A 25,068-nucleotide genomic window follows, 5' to 3' on the forward strand; every position below is an offset into this window, starting at 1 on the left:
AGCCCTTTCCTCCACGTAATGTAATGTGGGCCTTCGTTGAATAGGCCGAAAAGAAAAGGAGATTGGCATGTGCGGTGCACGAGGGCAGCTTTGACCAAGATCCAGCGGAACAGAATGTAGCCAAGAAAGATATATATGTCATTTACGTCGACGCAGGGGTAATATCGACATTTGGTCATTCCAAAGACCGACAGCGACGTGTGCCACCAAATTCAGACGGCGCGCGATATATCCCCCACCCCCCCGCGCTCGCATTCATACAGGGCCATGGGCAGTTGAGACACTTATCTAGAGAGAGACAGGGAGGAGAGAGAAAATATCAACACGCACAAACAGTCGTCGCCTCTGCTCTTCCATGTTCGGCGTCTCCAGTCAAATTGGTGTACACGAGATTCTTCAATGTTCTGTGGTTACGCGTTTCTCTCCAATCAAATCGTCGGCTTTGGCTTGATCAATCTCCCAATCGTCACTCTTGGCGCAAGACAAGGCAAGCTCCAGCAGATTCCTGCTCTTGATTCGTCGCAATTATTGATTGGGGTTTTCTGCGGCAAGCTGGTCGGTTCTTGTTCTCCTTACTTACTCTTTTCGTGATATTGATCGCCGTTTGATCGTTCTAGAGTGTGTCTTTGAACGTTTCGTCTCTGATGCTGAGTTTCTCTGTAAAACCTGGTTTTTGAAATGGTTGCTGATGTCTAGGGTTTTTATGTGGCCTTTATTTGTCACTGAGAAAATGAAGCAGAAGAAAAGAGAAGAAATGGAAAATTTTGATCCAATTGGTTCTTGTTTGTTTGGTTTGCTAGAAATGCGAACTCTGCTTAGCCAGACAGTTGTGTATCACTCTGTCTAGTGGATATGTTTTTCCCCTCTCTCAAATAATGAAAACTTCCATGACAATTCTCTTGATTTCCTTCTGTTTTTTCTTTCTTTCTTTTTAATGTATACATGTGCAATTTTTCAAGCAGAGTCTAAATGCATATATTTTAAATTTCTTAGGTGTAAATTCAATTTTCTTTGAAGTCTGCAAGTTGGAAGAACAATGGGAGGAGTATGCTCAGGCGGGACAACAAACAGAAATTCGGAGACTCGCCTGAAGAGATTAGGCAAACACCATTCCGGGAAGCTCAACACAGAAAACAGCTTTAACAAGAAGAAGAATGAAGATCCGTATTTGTATTCTAATGAGGATGCTTTAGGTAAAGCGCCACGTATGCATGATTCCGGGGAGCTGAGAATTCCATTTTCCAGTGAATTGAAGCCATCGACACCTGCTAGAACTGTGGCTAACAAGGTATGGTCTCCTCGTTTTATGTTGCCTGGAGGGTGTGGTTTTAATTGTAAGGTTTTGGGTTGTGATGGATGAAATCAGTGATGGTAATCATTGGTACCAAGAAACTAAAGCAAATGAAGCCAGACCTATATGCAGTATATTGGCCCAAAGCATTTATTTATTCATTATTTGTTAGCTTCAGAAGATACTGGATCCATAAATACTTGGAGCAGAGTTTTATGTGCAAAACTTAGAAGCTTCACTTATAGATGGCGAGCCGGTGAATAAGTCTGTGAGGGCCACATTTATATGTTTGAACTGTTTTTAGACCATTAGAACCGTTAGATCCTGTGGGATGGAATTGAACGAGCTGAGGATGCAATATGATTTTGTACTTCATCACTAGTCAATTCAACAGATCAACTCACTAAACCACACTAGATTGATGGACCATATTTGATGTTTGTATTGATTCAGGTTTTGTTAAAAGACCATATAAAACTAATGAGGAAGGTCCCTCAGTTTCACCTCTCCAATGCCTTTAGAAGGAACATAGGCATCGCAGACCTCACTCTTATTCTAGAAGGCTCCACATCCCATGTCACTGATGTTTGGTGCTACATTAAGTTGCAAGGATGCACAACGTTATTGTGTTGCCAGAGTACAAGCTGAAGTGCTAGAATATGTTGCTGATTCATCTGTTTAATAGAAACAAGACATGATTTCCCTTGTGTACAGCGAAGAATATTTGTGCTCCTAGAAGGGCACCAAATGCATCATTTAATTTGCTTGTGTACTTTGTGGCAAATGAACCATTTTGTTCAATAGAAACATTTGGCTACTTTTTTGGGGCACAAGGATCATTTAATTGAGTCTGAATGCATAATTCTTGCACAAGCTCTATAGAAGGTTTATTTATAGGCTTAATAAACTGTGATATTATGGGGTAAATTGCCAAAATGGTAAGTGCTTTAATTGACACACAGAGATACAGATGAATACAGGTGCCAATTTATCCAAATAGTACAGCCTATGAGTAAACATGTTTTGAGTTAAATTTGGTCATATTTGAACACATAGTTCAAATGCTAGGAATACAGTTTGTTGATAATTCATTTAGAATGCTAACCAGGGCAGAGGTTTTAGGCACCCCGTAAGTAATTGAGCTCACAAACTTGAATTACTTTAATGCATGGGAGTTTTATTCCTCTCTCCCTTATATTAGTTTGTCTTTGTATTAATTCTTTTACCTTATTCCCAGTATGTTGATATTTTTTTGTTTATATCATGATCTCCTTCATAGGTGCCCCAAGTTAGCTCATTTTTTGGAAGAGCTGGTGTTGTGGGCCTAGAGAGGGCAGTGGAGGTTCTAGACACACTTGGAAGTAGCATGTCAAACTTGAATGCTAGCAGTGGATTTATTTCTGGTGTGACTTCAAGAGGAAATAAAATATCCATATTGGCTTTTGAAGTGGCTAACACCATCGTCAAAGGTGCAAACTTGTTGCAATCTCTTTCTGAGGAAAATATCCAGTTCTTGAAGAAAGAAGTTCTGCATTCTGAAGGTGTACGACTGTTAGTTTCTACGGATATGAATGAGTTGCTGCATATTGCTGCTGCTGACAAAAGGTTGTTGCTTGTCACATTTGGTACTTTTCATTTTATTTTATTTTATCTTATTTTTTGTGATTTCTGCTCTGTTGTCTATTTTGTTGCTATATTTTGTGCCCATGTGGAACAACTTCCAATTAAAAGTGATTTCATGGTGTAATGTTTTAGCAGCTCTAGCTAACCTTTCATAATTTGGTAAATTGCATTCTTGGAGTTAGAAATTGATTTTGAGCTTATTATTACATTTGAAGGACGAAGCTTCATTCAAAGATGATTTTTTAAATCAATGATCTTTTCCCAACCTAAACTGCCACATTGTTAGCGTTTATATAGTGAAATCATTTTCTCCAAGAGGCTCCAAATGATTCTTTTATAATTATCTCACTTTGTTTTTGTTTGTGTAGGGAGGAATTTGACATTTTCTCCCGGGAAGTAATTAGGTTTGGAGATTTATGTAAAGACCCACAATGGCACAATCTTGGTCGATTTTTTTCAAAGTAAGATGCTTTTAATGAGTACTCTCAAGTTCTGACATTTGCTGATACTATGGATATAGTTATTGAACTGGGAGTGTTATTTCAGATTAGATTCAGACCATGCAGGCCACAAGCAACTTAGAGAAGAGGCGACATCGACAATGCAAGAGCTGACTACTCTGGCTCAGCATACTTCTGTAAGTCACTCCCCTCATCCCCACTGATACAACTGTAAGTTCCTATTTTTTTAATGGTCAGATTGTTTTCAAAGAATAAAACACAAATATGTGTTCCACTCATTTGTCAGCAAGCAAAAAATTCCCCCCCCCCCCCCTCCCCCGCCCTCCTTTTCTCTGTCCTGACCAAGTAAGCGATATAATAGGAATGTCTTTTAGTTATCTTGCTTCTTCCATTGAGTATGTTTGGTTTTGATCAATTTGATTGAGAAATGGCTCAATGGGAATATACTTAGATTTTTTCTATCTGTAAATTACAGTTGTGCCCCCTTACGGCCCCACTGCACAGGAAGTTTGTTCTTATATTCAACAATTGTATTGCTTTCTTGCTTTTTGTTATCAGTACTTGAATGTTAGTATACTCAGTGTTTGGATCTTCAGTCATAGGCCTTTTTTAGTAGAAAAAATTATTGTATACATTAATATCTAAGTCCTTCTGCATGAACTCAACCTATATTATTCACTAGAGGTATTTTCCATTGCTTTTTATTTATCCATTCGACTGTTGGCATGCTTCATGGTCTTTGTATATGCTTACCAAAAAAATTTTATGAATGAATTCCTAACTCTTACATGAGCAGGAATTATATCACGAGTTTCAAGCTCTAGATAGGTTTGAGCAAGATTATCAGAGGAAGGTCGAAGAAGTGGAGTCTCTGAATCTCCCACGAAAAGGTTAGGGCAATATTTCTTTTGATTTTCATAAATTCCAATTCTTATGTATTCATTTGTCTTGGCTCTCGGTTGAAAGTCAAAGTGATTATTTGCAGAGTCATAGTTGTCGAATTGAGATCCAATTCGCAAAACAGAATTTTTACTTTCTGAATCCAATTCATATTGAACGGTAGGACTTGGCACAAATTCTAAGTAATCTGTAAATTACATGTGTATTTGTAAAACAAACGAAATTCATATGAAATATTGCTACAAATATTGATCAATGTGCGCTAATATACATACATATCTACATATAAAGCTATACTATTTATTAGAAATTTAGTGTAGTTGGAAGAAGAGTGGGTATCTGGATGGATCATTTCAACCCTATTTGGAGGTCTATGCCAAAGAAGAGGAATGGATTATTGGGTTTTTAACCCAAATGTGCTTAGTAATTAGTTGTCTTTCATGTGGTGTTTAGTTTTCTTTTATTTTTTGTCTATAGACTGCTGAAATCCCGAGTATCATTGGGTATATTGAGTAAATTAGGAGAGTAGGTAAATATAGAAGATTGTATATTATTGAGAGATTCTGTAGGGAGATTGTTTTCATATTTAGAACCTTCGATTGTATTATATATTGTAAATTGGGATGTACAAAATATTGAATTCAAGAAATACAGAAATTACATTTTGTTTTCATGGTATCAGAGCTAGGGTTTCTAAACCTTAGTTAGCAATGGCCTATGGAGTCGTCAATTGTAGAGGGTCAAGCTCCTCTGAAACTCTTGACGGCAACTTTGAAGCCACCTCCTTCATGGGTTTCTCAGGATGGGAAGACCCCACCGAACTTCTTGGGCTCTCACCGCCATTGATCGACAACCCTAGATGCAGCGACGAAGAGGAATCCATGGAGGAGGCCTTCTGTTCTCTGCTCCAATCCTGCGAGTATTCAAGTCATCAAGAAGAGCATCTTCGCCGCCTCCCATTCGTTGGCAAATCAGAGGATAATATCATTGTTGATTCGTTGGGCTTTGGCGGGATTCCTGTGGAGTCCACTGGAATCCTGATGGTTTATGCGTTAGATAGTTTGAACGATGATTACACAACTCGCGACAACTTCCATACCCCTCCTGAAGAGTCCTTGGTTCACCTCGGTAGCTCCGATGTGCAAAGACGTGTGGCCGTTGATCATCACGCTGATGAGGTTATCGACGGTGCCCGTGATGGTGATTTTGCAACTATGGGCAGTAATGGGGTGGTTGATTTGGTGAAGGACTCGGATTTTGGGTCCTCAAAAAATTATAGTTTTTTTATGGGAGTCTCAGCGAAAAGCTCATCTTTCGAAGGAGCATCTTTTTTCAAAAGCCCAACTTTCTTCCATCGAGACTCGGACCCTTCACTCAACCGAATACCATCGATCCTTTCTTTGGGTTTTGTAGCCCAAAGAGGTAATTTTTTGCAAGCCTTAAATATAACCTCTAGATCTAAAACTCCTTGGATAATTGATTCTAGTGCTTCTAACCACATGACTGACGCCTATCATATTTTTTCATCATATTCACCTTGTGCTGGAAATTTGAAAGTTAAAATTGCAGATGGATCACTCTCGTTTGTCGCAGGCAAAGGAAATATCCGACTCTCTGACTCCATCACACTAGAGTCTGTTCTTCATGTTACTAATTTATCCTACAACTTACTATCCATTAGCCAATTGACAAAAAATTTTAATTGTTATGTTAAATTTCTTCCCTCTTATTGTGTTTTTTAGGACCTATCATTGGGAAAGACGATTGGCAGTGCTAAAGAGTGTGAGAGACTCTACTACTTTGAGGAGGCTAATGTGAGTGGACAATGTAAAATTACTATTTGTGATTCTGCATCTGTTTCTAGTGATAGTGAAATTTTGTTATGGCATTCTAGGATGGGTCATCCAAATTTTCAATATCTTAGATGTTTATTTCCTTCCATTTTTTCAAATAAAACACCTTCTGAATTTCAGTGTGAGATTTGTGAACTTGCAAAACACCAGTGTAATTCCTTTCCAAAATCCACATACAAACCATCCAGACCCTTTACTATGATTCACAGTGATTTATGGGGGCGCTCACGCTCTCTTAATCGCATTCACGCAAGATGGTTTGTTACTTTTATTGATGATCATACTCGTATTTGTTGGGTTTACTTGTTGAAAGATAAATCTGAAGTCTGTTCTATTTTCGTCAGTTTCCACTTCATGATTCAAACACAATTCCAAACTTACATCCAAATTTTACGTACTGATAATGGTACAGAATATAGCCTCAGTCACACACCGCCACACCTAGAGTTATGAACCGTCGTCTCTGATACCACTCCTTATTTTCGAAAGCCCTCTCTTCAGGGGGAGACATGGAGTGAAGATCGGTTCTTTGATTTCTCTACTACTGAATCCGTGCCAGCTACTGAGTCTCCCATTACATAATTCCCCGACCCATCTACTGAGTCTCCCATTGCATCATTTTCTGGCCTGTCATATGCAAATGATCACTTAAACTTAGGGGGAGATGCAGAAAAACAAACTAATAAGGAAACACTTGTTTACTCAAGAAAGCGAAAAACAAAGAACAGGGAGAATCTCATACCTGAGGCACCAAAAGAGTTGGAACCAGTGATAGCTCTGAACAACCATGAGTCCACGCCCAGTCCCAGTCCCAGTCAGGTAATTAATGACCATGAGCTTTCTTTTGATGAGTATGCACTCGATGACATCAATTTACCCATTGCAGTCAGAAAACAAACTAGGTCATGTACTCTTTATCCCTGGTCAAAATACATGTCTTATAAAAGCCTATCTATAGGATATCGAGCTTTTACCTCTAACTTTGATAGGATGAAAATTCTAAAGAATATTTAGGAAGCCGTGGAAATTCATGAACGGAGGGAGGTTGTCATGGAGGAAATGTGGGCCCTGGAGAAAAATGAAACTTGGGACGTTATGAATTTGTTGAGAGAGAAGAAGCCAATTGGTTATAAATGGGTCTTTACAGTGAAATATAAAGTTGATGGGACAGTTGAACGATATAAAGGTAGACTCATTGCAAAAGGATTTACACAGACTTACGACATTGACTACACGGAGATATTTGCACTGGTGGCAAAATTGAATACAGTTTGGGTCCTCTTGTCCTTGGCAGCTAACTTAGATTGGCCACTATAGTAACTCGACATTAAGAATGCATTTCTAAATGGCGAGTTAGAAGAAGAAGTCTACATGACGATACCACTAGGTTTCAGTAAGAAAGGTGAAGAAAATAGAGTATGTAAACTCAGAAGTCCTTGTATGGACTCAAGCAATCTCCCAAAGCATGGTTTGACAGATTATCAAAAGTGATTAAAAATCAGGGATATCGACAAGGGCAATCGGATGACACTATGTTCTTCCAATAATCTGAAAGTAGTAAGAAAACTATTCTGATAGTATATGTTGATGATATAATCCTAACAGGAGATGATACAGTGGAGATGGAAAGGTTAAAAAATGTCCTGGTTACTGAGTTTGAAGTTAAAGACCTAGGACAAATGTGGTACTTCTTGGGAATACAAATTGCTAGATAAAAAAAGGTATCAGTGTCTCTCAGCGAAAGTATATCCTTGATCTCCTAACCGAAATTGGCATGCTTGGTTGCAAACCTAGTGAAACTTCGATTGAAGCCGTGAAAAGGGTCGAAGAATGTGGAATACCAGTTGAAAAAGAAAGGTATCAGAGATTGGTTGGTAAACTAAACTACCTATCGCATACTAGACCTGACATTGCATTTGCGGTAAGTGTGGTAAGCCAACGCATGCATTCACCGAAAAAAACTCACCTAGATGTTGTGTATAAGATCATCAAGTACCTCAAGGGTTCTCCGGGCAAAGGACTTTTCTTCAAGAAATGTGAAAGCAAGGAAGTAGAGATCTTCACAGATGCGGATTGGGCAGGATCAGCGGAAGACAGAAGGTCTACCACTGGATATTGCACCTTTGTATGGGGAAATTTGGTAACTTGGAGGAGCAAAAAACAAAATGTAGTGGCTCGAAGCAGCGCTGAAGTTGAATTCAGGGCAGTTGCACAAGGAATATATGAAGGACTGTGGTTACGGAAACTCTTGGAAGAATTACAAATTTCCGGTGAAATTCCCTATCAAGCTCTATTGTGACAACAAAGCAACCATCAGTATCTTTCTCAATCCAGTTCAACATGACAGGATTATGCATGTGGAAGTGGACTGATATTTTATCAAAGAGAAGGTTGAAGAAGGAACCATTTGTATGACTTATGTACTTGCCAAGGAACAAACTGCAGACATCTTTACTAAAGGGTTAGCACGGCAAAACTTTGATGATTTCATTGGCAAGTTGGATATGATCAATATCTATGATCCAACTTGAGGGGGAGTGTTGGAAATCCCTAGTATCATTGGGTATATTGAGTAAATTAGGAGAGTAGGTAAATATAGAAGATTGTATATTATTGAGAGTGATTCTGTAGGGAGATTGTTTTCATATTTAGAACCTTCGATTGTATTATATATTGTAAATTGGGATGTACAAAATATTGAATTCAAGAAATACAGAAATTACATTCTGTTTTCATAGACCAGTAAGGGTCTGCCTCTTCCTTGGACCCCATATACATGGGAGCTTTGTGCACCAGGCTGCTCTTTTCTTTTTTTGGGTAATATTTATATATCTTAGGGGTGTGTTTGTAATTTCGTCTAGTTTTAGGGGGCATATTTGTAATTTCATATGTTGGAGGCTTTCTTATAAACAGTGTGAAAGCCATGTAGGAGGTAGTTGTTGATGAACTTGAATTGAACAGTGTATCTGTGTTTTTCCTTCTTGTATCTCCTTTCTCCTCTCTTCTTCTTTTTCTTCCCCTCTATCTCTCCTACATTATCCCATGGCTGTAGATCTTTGATGCTGTCCTGCATCATTTAGAAAGTAAGAATCTCTCTCTGTTGGGTTGTAAAAAATATTCAAATACATATATTTTCTGACTTCCAAGTAAACTATCTCTAGGAGAATTAGGGAAATGAAGACTTACGGAGATTTTCAAACTCTTCACTCTTCACAAAAAGTTTAGGAACCCGACATTTTTAAAACAAAAATTTTAGAAAGAGAGGCTAATGCTAATATATTTTGTTCATTTTAATCCTAGAGGCTATTGGAAAAGGCTTCAAACTTTATTTTAGTGAAAATGATGAATTCTTTTGGGGTATTTAAATTGTTAGGTTTGGTTGGAACTGATTGGCTATGTTATGTATAGGTCTATCCTCTTCATGGTCAGTTCCTGCTTACTTTGGCTCTCCAACTGTGTTCAGAATTACTGGTGCCCTTCAAAATTTTATTTGATATGTGAATGGTGTTAACATTATTTGCTTAGGTATAGACATGTGACTGACTTTTAAGTTTTGGAAAAAGTACATCACTACATGCTCAAAATAAATTTCTTCCCATTAAAGAGAGTAAGATGGGGTCATCATGTATTAGTAGCAAGATTTTTAAATCGAGGTGTCTGGATTTTTTTTTAAAACTCTTTTTAGTTAAAATGATGGGGGTATTTAAGTAGTTACATCCGATTGGAGTCAATTGGATATGTTATGTATAGGTCTAACCTCTTCATGGTCAATTCCTGCTTACTTTGACTCCCCAACTATATTCAAATCGGTTGGCTTGTGAATTGAATCAAATTGTATGACTTTGATAATTGCATGCAAACTTACTGGTGCTCTTCAAAGTTCAATTTGATATGTAAATGGTGTTGGCATTATTTGCTTTGGTAGAGAAATGGAACTGGAGGGTTTAGTTTAAGTTTTGGAAAGAATAAATGTTCCAATTAAAATTTTTTTTCCCACTAAAGAGAAAGATAAGATATGGTTGTCGTGTATTAGTAGCAAGATTTTTATTAATTCATCCTTAAGTTTGGATTTCTCTTTCAAGCAGAGAACTATAAGTGGGAGCCTTGAATTCTTATTGAATTAATTTTTCATATGTACATCCCAATCTTATATAATGCAATCACCTATTCTAAACAAGGAAACAATCCCCTTACCGAATAATATCAAATCCCCCACATTTACCCACTTTCCTAATTTGTTTATTATTTACATTGATACTTGGGATTTTAACACTTCTCCTCAAGTTGGATCATAAATATTAATCATCTCCAACTTGCTAATGAGATCATCAAAGTTCCGTCGTCCCAACCCTTTAGTGAAAATATCTGCAGTTTGTTCCTTGGTAGGTACATAAGTCATACAGATAATTCCTTCTTCAATTTTCTCTTTGATAAAGTGTTGTCATGTTGATAGCTGTCTTATTGTCACAATAGAGTTTGATAGGAAATTTCATCGGGACCTATAATTCTTCCAAGAGTTTTCATAACCATAGTCCTTCACATATCCCTTGAGCAACTGCTTTGAATTCAGTTTCAGCACTATTACGAGCCACCACATTCTGTTTTTTGCTTCTCCAAGTTACCAGATTTCCCCAGACGAATGTGTAATAACCTGTGATGGACCTTCAATCTTCCACTGATCTTGCCCAATCTGCATCTATAAAGATCTCTACTTCCTTGCTTTCACATTTCTTAAAGAAGAGTCCTCTTCCCAGGGATCCCTTGAGATATCGAAGGATCTTGTACACGGCATCTAAGTGGGCTTCTTTTGGTGAATGCATATGTTGGCTTACTACACTGACTGCAAATGCAATATCTGGTCTAGTATGTGATAGGTAGATTAGCTTGCCAACCAATCTTTGATACCTTTCCTTTTCAACTGGTATTCCATAGTCTTCAACCCTCTTTACCGCTTCAATTGGGATTTTGCTGGGTTTGCATCCAAGCATGCCAGTTTCAATTAGGAGATCAGTAACATACTTTCGCTGAGAAACACTAATTCCCTTTCTCGCCACTTACATGCCAAAAAAATACCGTATTTGTTCCAAGTCTTTAACTTCAAATTCAGCAGCCACAACTTTCTTCAATCTCTCCATCTCTACTGTATCATCACCAGTAAGGATTATATCATCAACATACACTATTAGAATTGTTCTCTTACCTCTTTCAGACTGTTGGAAGAATAGGGTATGATCTGATTGCCCTCTTCGATAACCTTGATTCTTTATTATTTTTGCAAATTTGTCGAACCATGCTCTGGGAGATTGTTTGAGTCCATACAAGAACTTTTTGAGTTTACACACTTTGTTCTCTTCACCTTTCCCTCTGAATGCTGGTGGTATAGTCATGTATACTTCTTCTTCTAACTTACCATTTAAAAAAGCATTCTTAATATCAAGTTGTTGTAGTGGTCAATCTAAGTTGGCTGTCAAGGATAAGAGGACCTGAACTGTATTTAAGTTTGTCACTGGTGCAAATGTCTCCGTATAGTTAATGTCGTAAGTCTATGTAAATCCTTTTACAACAAGTTTGGCTTTATATCTTTCAACTGTCTCATTAGATTTATATTTCATTGTGAAGACCCATTTACAACCCACTGTTCCCTCTCGGCAAATTTATCAACTCCCAAGTTTCATTTTTTTTTAAGGCCCGCATTTCCTCCATGACTGCCTCTCTCCATTTGGGTATTTCTAGAGCTTCCTGAATGTTCTTTGGAATTCTCATCCTATCAAGGTTAGAGACAAAAGCACGATATCCTGTAGACAAGCTTTTATAAGACATGTATTTAGACCTGGGGTACTGAGTACATGTCTTGGTTTGTTTTCTGATTGCAATAGGTAAATTGATATCATCAGGTAGAGGATTATCAGAAGAAAGCTTAATTACTAGATCAGGATTGGGCGTGGACTCATGGTTATTCGGAGCCATCACCGGTTCCAATGCTCTTGGTGCCTCAGGTATGAGATTCTCCCTATTCTTTGTGTTCGACTTTCTTGAGTAAACAAGTAAGTTTGCGTTGTTTTGCTTTCCTGTATCTCCCCCTGAGGTTAAGTGTTCTATTGTATTTGACAAGTCAGGAAGTGATGCAATGGAAGGCTCGATAGATGGGTTAGGGAATGAAGCAATGGGAGGCTCAATAGGTGGTACGGGTTCAGATGACGCAGATTCAATAGTAAAGAGGTCAAAGAACTGATCTTCACTCCGTTTCTCCCTCTGAAGAGAGGCCTTTGGGAAATAAGGAGTGGTTTCAAAGAAAGTAACATCAAGACTAACAAATAGCCTTTTCGAGACAGGATCATAGCATTTGTAGCCTTTTTGGGTAGGGGAATAACCAAGGAAGACACATTTAACGGCACGGTGATCCAATTTATCCCGGTGGTGTGCATGAACATGAGCAAAAGCAGTACAACCAAAGATTTTCAGCGGGAGAATGGAGGGGAGTCGAGAGGTAGGAAAGTGTTCCTGGAATTTTTGAAGAGGGGTAACAAAGTAAAGTACTCAACTCAACATTCGATTAATGAGATGTGTGGCTGTTAAGATGATGTCACCCCAAAAATAGTTTTTCATGTTGGTAGTGAACATTAATGCCCAGGTTACTTCAAGTATATGTCTATTTTTTCATTTAGCAACCCCATTTTGTTGAGGGGTATCCACTCAAAAATTTTGATGAACAATTCCATTTTCTTGAAGATAAGTTCTCAAAATAGTATTAAAATATTCCGTACCATTATTAGTACGTACAATTTGAATATGAGTCTGGAATTGTGTATGAATTATGGAATGAAAACTGATGAAAATGGAGCGGACTTCAGTTTTGTCTTTTAGCAAGTAAACCCAACAAAGACAAGTATGCTCATCAATAAAAGTAACGAACTATTTTGTATCGGTGCGATTGAGGGAACGTGAGGGACCCCACAAATCACTGTGAATCATAGTAAATGGGCGAGATGGTTTGTATATGGATGATGGGAAAGAAGTACGACATTGTTTTGCAAGCTCACATGCTTCACATTGAAACTCAAAAGACATTTTATTTGAACAAATAGAAGGAAACAAACGTTTTAAGTATTGGAAATTGGGATGACCCATCCTTGAATGCCATAACAAAAGTTCACTATCTCTAGAAATAGATGCAGAATCACAAATTGCAGTATTACATAGTTCACTCAAGCTTGCCTCCTCAAAGTAGTAGAGTCCTTCATACGCCTTAGCAGTGCCAATCGTCTTCCGTGATGATAGGTCCTGAAAAACACAATGAGATGAAACAAATTTAGCAGAACAATATTTGAGTCTTTTGTTAACTGGCTGATGGATAACAGGTTGCAAGATAACTTGGGAACATGTAGGAGAGATTGTAAAGTTATGGAGTCGGATATGCGAATACTTCCTTTACCAGCAACTGGTGAGAGAGAGTCATCTGCAATTTTTACTCTCAAATTCCCAACATATGGTGAGTAGGATGAAAACAATTGATAAGAACCAGTCATATGATCAGATGCACCTGAGTCAATTATCCATGGAGATTTTTAACAGGATGTAGTATTTAATATCCTTGAATCTATACAAAGAAATGGTCCATGATCGCATAAATTGGCGGAAAAGGATTCATATAGCCAACCCCACTTAGTGGGACTAAGGCTTGGTTTTGTTTTTGTTTGGTTTTGTTGATCTAACTGCTCAGGATTGAATGCACTACTTGAGGAGGTATTGGTTTTTTCTCCTTGTAATTTTTCAGTTGACCTTTCAATGCTAGCTGTCACGAGCTAAGCTTGTTCAGGGCATTATGCTTGCCTGTGACCGCTTATCTCATGTGCTTAGGATGAGTTTCCATCATGTAAATACTAGTGTAGGGTTATTTTCTGCTAGTAGAGTCTTTGTAAGCCAAATAAGGCAGTATGACTCCTCGATCATTTTGATGTTTCCTAGTGGCAGGATGATAATTACATAAAAACCTCTTTAGGGCAGGGTGAGTGTTCATCAGTCATTGTAAAACTCAATAGCAATTGTTAACGTGCTTAGCCTACTTGCCTCCCTCGCTAAGTACAACATGTCAACGGAGGATTTGTTAATGAATTACGTTTCCTTCAATGTTACTGCTTGCTTGCCACGACTTTCATGAATTGATTATTGTTTCCGCTGCTATCTGAATGAATGTTAATGAAAGTGCTTCGTGGATGAATGTTGGTAAACAATAGGCTGGCTAGTTAAGCAAGAGTGCTTTAGCTAGCGCCGCACGACCCTTCACAATGATGTGAAAATAGTCGGACTGTGACATTTGGTATCAGAGCCAAGTCGGTGACACTTGGTGAGAGCCCAAGGTTGAGTTGCTACGTGAATTCGATTGCCTTCGTTGTTCGATTTGGGAAGCTTTGGTAAGTGACCATGGCACCAAACACTGCTGAAAGGATCAGTGTGCTGGAAGCACAGGTTGAGACAACAACCAACACTATGGCCACGGAGGTGGCCCAGATGAGAGAACTTGTTGATGAGGTGATGGGATCACAAAAACATCAAACAGGTATGCTAGGCGACTTTTCAGAGGACTTTCGCCACACAGTGGAAGCTTTGCAGGCCCGGATGGCAGATCTGGATGCAAAGATGAATGTGATGGTTCTTGCTATAGGGAACTCCAACACTCCGGGAGTTAGCAAGACTAAGGTGCCAGAACCCAGGACGTATGGGGGTGCCTGAGATGCCAAGGAGTTAGAGAACTTCTTGTTTGATGTGGAGCAGTACTTTCGCATTATGAGGATGGCCTCAGAACAGGCAAAGGTGGATACTGCGACCATGTACTTGATTGGTGATGCCAATCTGTGGTGGCGTACCAAGTACAGAGAAATTGAAAATGGAAGCTGTGTAATTGATAGTTGGGCAGACTTGAAAAGAGAGCTCAAGGCCCAATTCTTTCCTGAGAATGTTGAGTATAATGCAAGGAGAAAACTGAGAGATCTCAAGCATATGGGGTCAATCAGCGATTATGTGAAACAATTTTCTGCTTTAATGTTGGATATTCGGGATATGTCGGAGAAGGACAAGTTGTTCTATTTTCTTGAGGGGATGAAACCGTGGGCAAGAACTGAACTTCATAGGCAAAGGGTTCAAGACTTGTCAACTGCACAAGCGGCTGCCGAACGCTTGACTGACTACGCTGGTGATGATACCGTTTCGTCCAAACGCTTGACTGACTATGTCTTTCAAGAATGGCAAACCCAAGAGTGGGGGAGCCGACTCTAAATCATCAACCTCAAAGGAAGTTTCGTCGTCTCAAGGGTTCAACACACCCAATGGAAAGGGGAAGAATAAAATTTCATGCTACTTGTGTGGTGGATCTCACAAAATGAGTGAGTGTCAACACAAAAGTTTACTCAATGCCTTACAAGCTTCTACTTCGGGAAAAGGGGTGGAAAGCGAGAAGGAAGAGGATGATGCCCCAAGGGTGGGTTCAGTGCGGCCGGTGAACGCATTGGAAAAGCAGGCAAAAACACCAAAAGTTACACGAGCAAAAGGGTTAATGTTTGTGGACTTGAGGATAAATGGGAAGAGTACTCGCGCTATGGTGGATACGGGGGCTACTCATAATTTTGTTTCGCAGGTGGAAGCATGGAGACTCAACTTATCCTTAGAGAAGGATACAGGACGCATGAAAGCAGTTAACTCTGTAGCCCAGCCTACTCTGGGAGTAGCCAAGTAAGTGGCTGTAAAGCTTGGACAGTGGGAAGGTCGTGCGAATTTCACAGCGGTGCCATTGGATGACTTTCCCGTCATTCCAGGAATGGAATTCCTAAGGGGGACGGAGGCAGTGCTGATGCCTTCGGCTGGTTTCCTGTGTCTGATGGGAGATCACTCGTGCATGGTGCAAGTCGTTGCAACGAAAGGAGACGATGGGAAGTCCCTTTCAACCATACAACTCAATGAGGGATTGGGTAAGAGGGTGAGCAGACACGTCTAGCCACGGTGGTGGTAGACAAAGAAGTAGGCCAAGAGCTGAAGCCTACGACCATCAAAGTGGTGTTGGATGAGTATAAGGAGGTGTTGCCAGATAAGCTGCCTCACAATTTGCCTTCACGACGGACTGTGGAGGATGAGATCGAGTTGTTATCAGGAGTGAAACCACCTGCTAAAGGGCCATGTCGGATTGCGCCTCGAGAGATAGTAGAGTTGGGGAAACAGTTTGATGAATTGGAAGCGGGATGTGTTCGCCCTTCCAAAACGCCGTTGGGAGCATCGGTGTTGTTTCAGAGGAAACATGAAAAGCATCTATGGAAGGTGTTCGACAGGCTGAGGGGAAACAGTCTGGATGTGAAGAAGGAGAATTTCTCTTTTGCTCAGCGGAGCAACAAATTCCTTGGTCAAGTGGTTGAACAAGGTCGTATCCGGAGGGGTACGGAGAAGGTAAGGATGATTCAAGAACGGAAGATCCCCACGACAGTGAAGGAGTTGCGTTCCTTTCTTGGCCTTACTAAATACTGCAGGAAGTTCGTTAAGGGGTATTCACGGAGAATGACTCCAATGACAGGACTAATGGGGAGGTATTATTGGCTGCACACGTGAGATGATGTGGTTGATCATACCAAAACTTGTCTCACTTGCCAACAAGACAAGGGGGAGCGGAAGAAGTATGGTACTTTCATGGCCGCACCAAAGTACTGTTCGACAGAGGGGACAACGCAATTGTTCCTTGTGACTATTGTGAAACGTTGGGGTGTTCCCCAAGTTATTATTTGTGACCAAGATTTAATGTTCACTGACAACTTCTTGACAGAGTTTATCAGGATATTCAGGTCACATCTTGACATCTCTTCGAGTTATCACCGACAGACAGACGGACAGATGAAGAGATTCAGAGAGCTGCTAGATGAGTACTTGTGCCATTTTGTCAACGACAACTAGAAGAATGGCGTGCAACTACTTGATGTGGCTCCGTTCTGTGGCAACACCCAAAGGCGCTCAACAACCAACAAGAGCCCTTTTTAGCTTGTTACAGGCCAGTTGCCACTGTTACCTCACATAGTGGGCGAGCCGTACAGACGAAAGAGTCCTAAGGCGTACATCTTCACCAGTGAAGGGAGACAGAATGCAGACTTTGCCCAAGCCTATCTGGAGAAAGCTTCTGAGCAGATGAAGAAGTGGGTAGATCAGGAGAGAAGACCGCAGTTTCATGTCAATTGCCTCAAGCCATTCAACGCCAACACCAACGATCTGAGCAGAAGTCAGTCAAACAGCGCAGAGTTGAAGACAGTGCAACTTGACAGACATGGAGTTGAAGAGATCCTTGCAGATAGAAAGTTCATATCCTCAAGAAAGAAGCGGCAGAAGTTCCTAGTGAAGTGGAAGTGCCTTGATGACAAAGAAATCAGCTGGATTTCTGCGGAAGATTTGAAGCCATTCGTGGACAAAGTTGAGGTGTACCTATCGCCAAAAGTCTACGAGGACGTCGACCGCATAAGTGGGGGAGAATGTCACGAGCTAAGCTTGTTCAAGGCATTATGCTTGCCTGTGACCGCTTATCTCGTGTGCTTAGGATGAGTTTCCATCATGTAAATACTAGTGTAGGGTTATTTTCTGCTAGTAGAGTCTTTGTAAGCCAAATAAGGCAGTATGACTCCTCGGTCACTTTGATGTTTCCTAGTGCCAGGATAATAATTACATAAAAACCTCTTTAGTGGAGGGTGAGTGTTCATCAGTCATTGTAAAACTCACTAGCAATTGTTAACGTGCTTAGCCTACTTGCCTCCCTCGCTAAGTACAACATGTCAACGGAGGATTTGTTAATGAGTTACATTTGCTTCAATGTTACTGCTTGCTTGTCACAACTTTCATGAATTGATTATTGTTTCCGCTGCTATCTGAATGAATGTTAATGAAAGTGCTTTGTGAATGAATGTTGGTAAACGATAGGCTAGCTAGTTAAGCAAGAGTGCTTTAGCTAGCGCTGCACGGCCCTTCACAACGGTGTGAAAATAGTCGGACCGTGACACTAGCCTAGTACCCATGATTTTTTTGGTATTGTATCTGCTTCCAATCTGTCGGTTTTCCATGAATCTCCTAGCAGGTATCTTTTAAATGACCTATTTTTGGGCAATGTTCACACCATAATTTACCTTTTTGTGGTTGTTGACTGGATTCCCCTAAGCCTTTTGATACAAGGGTCGAGACATCAGGCCCATTAGTGTGCCCATTTGGATTTGGGGCGGATACAGGTACGTCCAGCCCGATAGGGTCACTTTGGGGCCTCAGCATCACACGCCTCCTACTCACTCCTCCCTCCTAACTTCTGCGAAGACCTCTCAGGTTGAAGGAAGAGGTCGCCAGCCAAGGATGCGTCCCCTCACGTCGTCCAGATCTCGGTTGAGGCCGACAAGGAACTTGAAGACCCTTTCATTTTCGAGCCTCCTTCGGTATTGTGTGCTGTCGCCGAAGCACTCCCACTCCTCGTCGATGCTCAGGTTGAGCTCCTGCTAGAGATGGGTCATCTCCATGAAATACTTTGTAATGCCTCTCTCACTTTGCCTCATCTGCCACAATCGGATCTTGATTCTTAAGATTTGTGAGTAACTCTCGACGTCGGAATATGTCTCACGAATGGCGTCTCAGACGTCCTTCGCTGTTGGCAAGAACAAGTAGATTTTCCCGATTGACGGCTGCATTGAGTTGATGAGCCAAGCCGTGACCATGGAGTTTTTGGATCTCCATTTTTGCAAGGTTACAACGTCGGTAAAGTCTAGTTTCCTCCGTTCGCCGGTAAGATAACCTAGCCTCCCTTTTCCTTCAATCACCAATTTTATGGATTGAGCCCACTCATGGAAATTTTTTCCGTTTAATTTCTCCACTGAGAGTGGAAATGTTGTGTTATCTAGCCCATTCGAACCCCCAACAGATGTGGCCTCTGAGTCGCCGTCGATATTTTCAAAAGAGGTCGACCCTCTGCTGTTGACGATGTCGCTGGCCATCGTTAGCTAAGGTTGAGAAACCCTAGCTTTGATACCATGTAAGCGGAAGCCTTCAATTCTTATTGAATTAATTTTTCATATGTACATCCCAATCTTATATAATACAATCACCTATCCTAAACAAGGAAACAATCCACTTACCGAATAATATCAAATCCCTACATTTACCCACTTTCCTAATTTGTTTATTATTTACAATGATACTTGGGATTTTAACAAGAACATATGTTTAAAAAATAATAATTAGGCTGACTTGCTCGATGAGGAGAATTTATGCTTTTCTTTTTCTCTGTGGTGCTATTTGGAGTTCTAGTTGTTGAGTTTGATGATTCAAAATAACTGGATTCTCTCATACTTTCTCTATTTTTGAGGGGTCTGACAGGGTAATGCTTCTGAATTTCATTTGAAGAAAGAATATTGGCGTTGTAATTGTGGAGGGATAATTTGTCCAAGAAGCTGTGTCATCTTTGTTCAAAACTCACAATTTGCATGATGGACATATTGGATGCCACATGGTTGTGGTTCATTGATAACTTTGACGATTGTACGTTTTGATGATGGTAATATGTCGCTTGCCTGTATAAGAAGTTCTGTATACCACTGGATTAGCAGTTATCCATTAATTTATTGAGAAGATTCTTTGGTACTAACTCTTAGCAGATAATTTCTAACTCAATTTAACTTTTCAATTTAAAGTTCAGTCCCATGTTGAATGCTTGTTATACTGGTTAATCAGGTTATCTGGCTGTCAGATGAGGGTTTGAGGCACCATATTTTGGTTGATCTGAGTTGATGTTTTCAAACTTGACCTGGCCTTTCTAATGCTAAAGTTCGACCATTTTATTGGGTCAATTATAGTTTTGTGATTTTTCTACACATAAATAGACTAGTTTTATAACCATTCTACTCAAATATTTATACATGTACACTGTATACATAAATTAAAATTTTTGAATCTTTTTGGTCATGTACTTGCCACATTTTTATTGCTCCAGTTGAACAGCAAGATGAATGCGATTTGCTGCTGGTCAAGTGTGTGAAGATTTTTTCATTGAATTCATCATATTTTTGAAGGAAAGGATAGAGAACTGACCATTGGCTTGTTACTAGGCAATTCTTTGCGAATGTGAAAAAGTAGTCACTAGAATAGGGTAGATTGAGATATAGACTCATACATATATTGTACAGCACCACAGAATGTATGTGGAATGGTTGCATTGTCTCTGGAGAGGGGTTTGCTGGTGGTAGTGCTGGATACCTGGGGAATAAATCAAGGAATTATGAGGTTAACTTTCCCTGATGTATATTCCACTTATCCATCACCGACCAGCTGTCTTGAAATAATATTAACCCCTCTGATGCATATAAGACTCTTTAAGTTTTGTTGAGCCCCATCTTTGGACTGCCTCCTTGTAACAATTCCTTTCACTCTGGATTTTTATCCAAATGAAATTCATTATGGTTGTAGAACAATTCACTTAAATAGTAGTAATATGTGAAGTAAGTTTAAATCTATTTTCTGCTGTTTTTTTTTATGGTTGTTGCTATTGCTTCAGTATGATTTTCCTCACTTCAAGAATTATATAAAGATACGTACCTTTCGGGAAGATGAATGTCTATTTGTGTGTGTTGGGGGGGTTGCACCTTTTTTTTACATCTGCATTAATATCAAAACATTTCTTTTTTAAGATGTATGCTTTTTTGTGTGTGTGTTCACAAATTGTTCTGGTGATGGGTTCTGCATGGATCGGTGGATGGAGATCACACATAATCTCTATCTAATGAACTAATTCTATTTTTAATAAGAAGTGGAAGGTTTCTACAAACTGATTGACAAAGAATTTTTTTTCTTTATTTGGTGGTCACTCCAAAAAAGTAGTGGTTTTACTATTCATTCAAATCTACCACTTTTAATCTTTTAGTCATGCTTTGTAGAACCAGTTATCCATTTACAGCCATTTATTGTTAATTCTAATGATGTTCACATTGCTTACTTCTTTAACTGCAAGAAGTCTACTGATTAAATTTGTTGGTAAATGGGTTGTGATTTGTTTCTAATTGTTCGTACTACTTGTCTAATATCTGCTACCCATAAGGGTGCAGAATTTTAATTAACTGGCCATTTCTTTGTAATTTGTAGGAGAGAATTTCATGATATTACAGAGTGAGCTTAAACATCAAAGAAAGCTTGTAAGGAGCTTGAAAAAGAAATCTCTTTGGTCTAAAAATTTGGAGGAGGTATATGATTTTGAACCATTTCTTATCAATTGCTGAAAAGATAAATGGCGATTAGCAGAAACAGTTTCAAGGAACAGATTTCAAGTTGCTTCTATTATTTCTTACAATAATAGTGCTTTGCACTCATGTCTTTAAATCTGATGTTGTACTTCCTTTCCTGCTGTGGATGGAAGCTCCAGTTAGTCAACATCAAATATCATTAAGAGTTGATATAAATTTATTCTAGGTTGTTTGGACATGATTCAGTAGTGCTTTCCACAAAACACAATAGAATGATTTTACATTTCTTTGGTCTGAAGCTAATACTAATGCCTTTCATTTTATATTTTACTTGTTGTAGGTCATGGAGAAGCTTGTTGATGTCGTTACCTTCATACATCAAGAGATTTTTGAAGCATTTGGAACTAATGGTATGAACTAATTCTCTCTCTCAGGATTTTGACAACCAATCACCTATAAATCCACGAAAGAAAACACACGCACACACACATACATGTGTGCATCTCATATCTTGTCCTTGCGGGAGTATTATGACTCATGAAAATATAATGACTTTTTGGTGTAATCTCCCCTACTTGCATTGTGTGATCAGTTTTTACCTGAGAATAATACTCTGGTAGGAATGTGTGTTTGAATCTAGGGAATTAGCTTGTCTTAGGATTGGGAGTAAGGCATCTACCTTTGTGAAACGTTGTTATAAGTGGGAGCTTTACATGCTAATGTGCGGAGTTTTTTAATCTTTGTAAGTTAGTATATCAGTTCCAACTAAAGTTCCTTGACAAGTAGTTTTGCGTCATGGACTTATCACACTAAATTGACTCTGAAAACATTTAAATATGCAGTATATATATTCTTAAAATTTCTACCATCGTACACATTCTTGAATGTTCTGCAAGACTCAGAATCTACCATGCACGCTCTGCACATTCCTTTATTACACACTTGGGATTAGTTGTGGAATCTCCTTTTATTTTTTCAATCCTTCTTGCAGACTTTGTCTATTACCAAATGTCCTCATTCTGTGGGCAGTATTGTTGGATTGTGAATTACCATTGTCAGAGTGAAAAATGTTCTAGGATTTACCTGTGTGACCTGTTATTCCTTCCCACATTTTAAAAAATCAAGTTGAAAGAGGAAATTAGCTGTCCTAAAATGATTGAAGAATCTTATATGGTAATTAAAAATCTTAAACAAGATAGAATACTTTGATCCTCTACAGAAAAAAATTTGGTCATTCTGATGCAAAAACCACACCATTATATGTGAATTTGGTGATGTTTAGATTTCAAAACCCTACAGCAAGGAGTTATAACATCGTACACTCTGATCTATCTTGAACCTGATATTTCAAAAGTTTTATGAATTTGTGCAAATCTCTTGTTTTGAATATATGCATCTGATGATTTATTGTCATGTCAACTCATGGCAGGAGTGACACTGGTCAGTGATGAGCCCAACAACCCTCGAACACTTGGCAAAGCTGGTCTTGCATTACACTATGCTAATATAATTAATCAGATTGATAACATCGTAAGTGTAAATATCTCTTTCTTTATAATGCTATCCTTATATGGTCAACAGTTTGTTTTGTATTGTTTTATGAGTGAACCTTTGTGTCATTAGGCATCTCGTCCAACTTGCCTCCCATCAAATATGAGGGACACATTATATCATGCTCTGCCAATCAGTGTTAAGACATCTCTACGTTCACAATTGCACACAGTTGATGCCAATGAAGAGGTAGTTTATGTCCTCTTTAAGGTTGTCTAATTTCCTATAATGCATACTTGTGTGTATGTCCCAGTTCCCATATAATATAGCATACCACATTGTCTTCTATATTATCTTTCTGCTTCATGGGGCTTGAGTTATTTTCATTGCTGTTTCTCTTTACATCTTTGCTTTCATGCAGCTCACAATTCCTCAGATCAAAGCTGAAATGGAAAAAACACTTCAATGGCTGGTTCCAATGGCAACAAGTACAACCAAGTAGGTTGAATAATTTTATTAATTTGAAATTTTTACTTGGTGATACTCTGCCATGTTATAATGACTTCTTTTTCTTTTTTTTTTGGAAAGAAAAACAACCAAAAAATGCATTTACAAGAAAAAAAAATTTAATGCTGTTGCTTATGCTTATGTCCTTTCTTTCCTTTTGTGGCAATTGGGAATATTGGTTATAGAGCACATCAAGGCTTTGGATGGGTTGGTGAATGGGCAAACACTGGGTAAGACTCTCTCTCTCTCTCTCTCTCTCTCTCTCTGTGTGCTGATGTTTCTTGTTTGACAGCTCGGAGTTTAGCAAGAAGACCACAAGCAATGGTTTGATCCGACTTCAGACTCTCTATCATGCGAATATGCAGAAGACAAACATTTACATCCTAGAACAGGTTTCTTGGCTTCACCGCTTGATCAGCCAAGTAAGACAGAGAGACGATGGATCCCGGCCTCTGCCTCTTCGATCTCCAACCTGCAAGGGGCTGGTTTTGAACACTCAGATGCTGCAGCTCCAGTCCATGAACTGTAAAAACAGCAATACCCATTGTAGTGCCATTCAACTTTCTCAAGAAGACATGGACATGTTGGAAGGGGTGATCCGGAGGAGGAAGGTTCTCGGACGAAGCAAAAGTCAGGAGTTCTCCACGGCCAAGAAGAGAGGGACTAGAGTCCATGCCTTGTGCAGGAGCACTGGTAGTTCACCGAGGAAGGAGGAGATGAGTGCAACACAAGTGTTGGAATGCCCGAAGAATGTTTTGGATGTAATGGATGGATTGAATCCAACATTCTTAACTTCATGATCCAGAGCATTCAAAACATATATCCTTTTGTTTTTTTTTTTTGAGTTCTGCGGTATCCAAAAAATTTTCCTATTTTTTATTTTTTATTTTCTTTTATTTTCTTGTATATATTCTTATATACATATAAATATATAGTATGGTGGTATATTGTATTATATAGGTAATGATATTGGAATTCTATTGTACTGAAATTCCGTCCTACCTGAATACAGCTATAGAAACAGTGGTCTAGGCTATAATATATTAATATTGGGTACATTCTATTGTGCGTTGATGGAAATTGTTTTGTAGTTAGTGCCATTTTCTTGTGAGGGGAGAACATGAACTAGAAATTTTTTTGTAACTTGTTTTATATATATATATATATATATATATATATATATATATATATATATATATTTCCTAATTCTGTCATTTGAGAGTTCAAGACAAGATAAAAATACTTAGGTCTCATTTGGAACTTGAAAAATACTAAGGCAAGGAAAGAAAAATATTAAGAAATCTATATTTTTCATGTTTAATAATTAAGAAAATTGAGAAAAAAATAAAATATATATCAAATTCGTGAACAAAATTTTGATTTTATAAATTATTTATATTTGATTTTTCTTAACTTTTAATCATATTAAAATAAGCTTTTGTTTTTCAATACTAATTCATATAAAAGAAAAAAAATGAGATGGAAAAAGAATTATTTTTCTTTCCTTCTTTTCTCAAATAAAACTCTTATCTATTAAGCTTCACAAATTAATATAGAAAATAATATTAGAGTGTAGCTCTAGTAACAAAGAGAGAAAAAATAAGTGTGGTTGTCCCTAATATGAGTACTATGAATTGAATTAATGAACCATTTTATTCAGCATTAATTTATTAAAAAAAAAAAGTTATCCATGCAAAAATTTACATAATTTCATC

At 38.7% G+C, this 25,068-nt stretch overlaps 1 protein-coding gene across 1 annotated transcript; it reads left to right on the forward strand.

Annotated features, from left to right (window-relative positions):
• Window positions 1–257: 257 nt before the first annotated feature.
• Window positions 258–24,406, forward strand: LOC131161435 (protein PSK SIMULATOR 2-like). Its single transcript, XM_058117186.1, has 13 exons — window positions 258–555; window positions 994–1,288; window positions 2,571–2,896; window positions 3,283–3,375; window positions 3,461–3,551; window positions 4,172–4,265; window positions 21,258–21,355; window positions 21,696–21,765; window positions 22,785–22,885; window positions 22,979–23,095; window positions 23,268–23,344; window positions 23,539–23,583; window positions 23,646–24,406. Exons 2-13 carry the CDS (start codon window positions 1,037–1,039, stop codon window positions 24,151–24,153), a joined length of 1,872 nt encoding a protein of 623 aa, XP_057973169.1. The 5' UTR covers window positions 258–555; window positions 994–1,036; the 3' UTR covers window positions 24,154–24,406.
• Window positions 24,407–25,068: the final 662 nt, after the last annotated feature.

Source organism: Malania oleifera, chromosome 8 (genome assembly GCF_029873635.1).
Source record: "Malania oleifera isolate guangnan ecotype guangnan chromosome 8, ASM2987363v1, whole genome shotgun sequence".
Taxonomy (NCBI): domain Eukaryota; kingdom Viridiplantae; phylum Streptophyta; class Magnoliopsida; order Santalales; family Ximeniaceae; genus Malania; species Malania oleifera.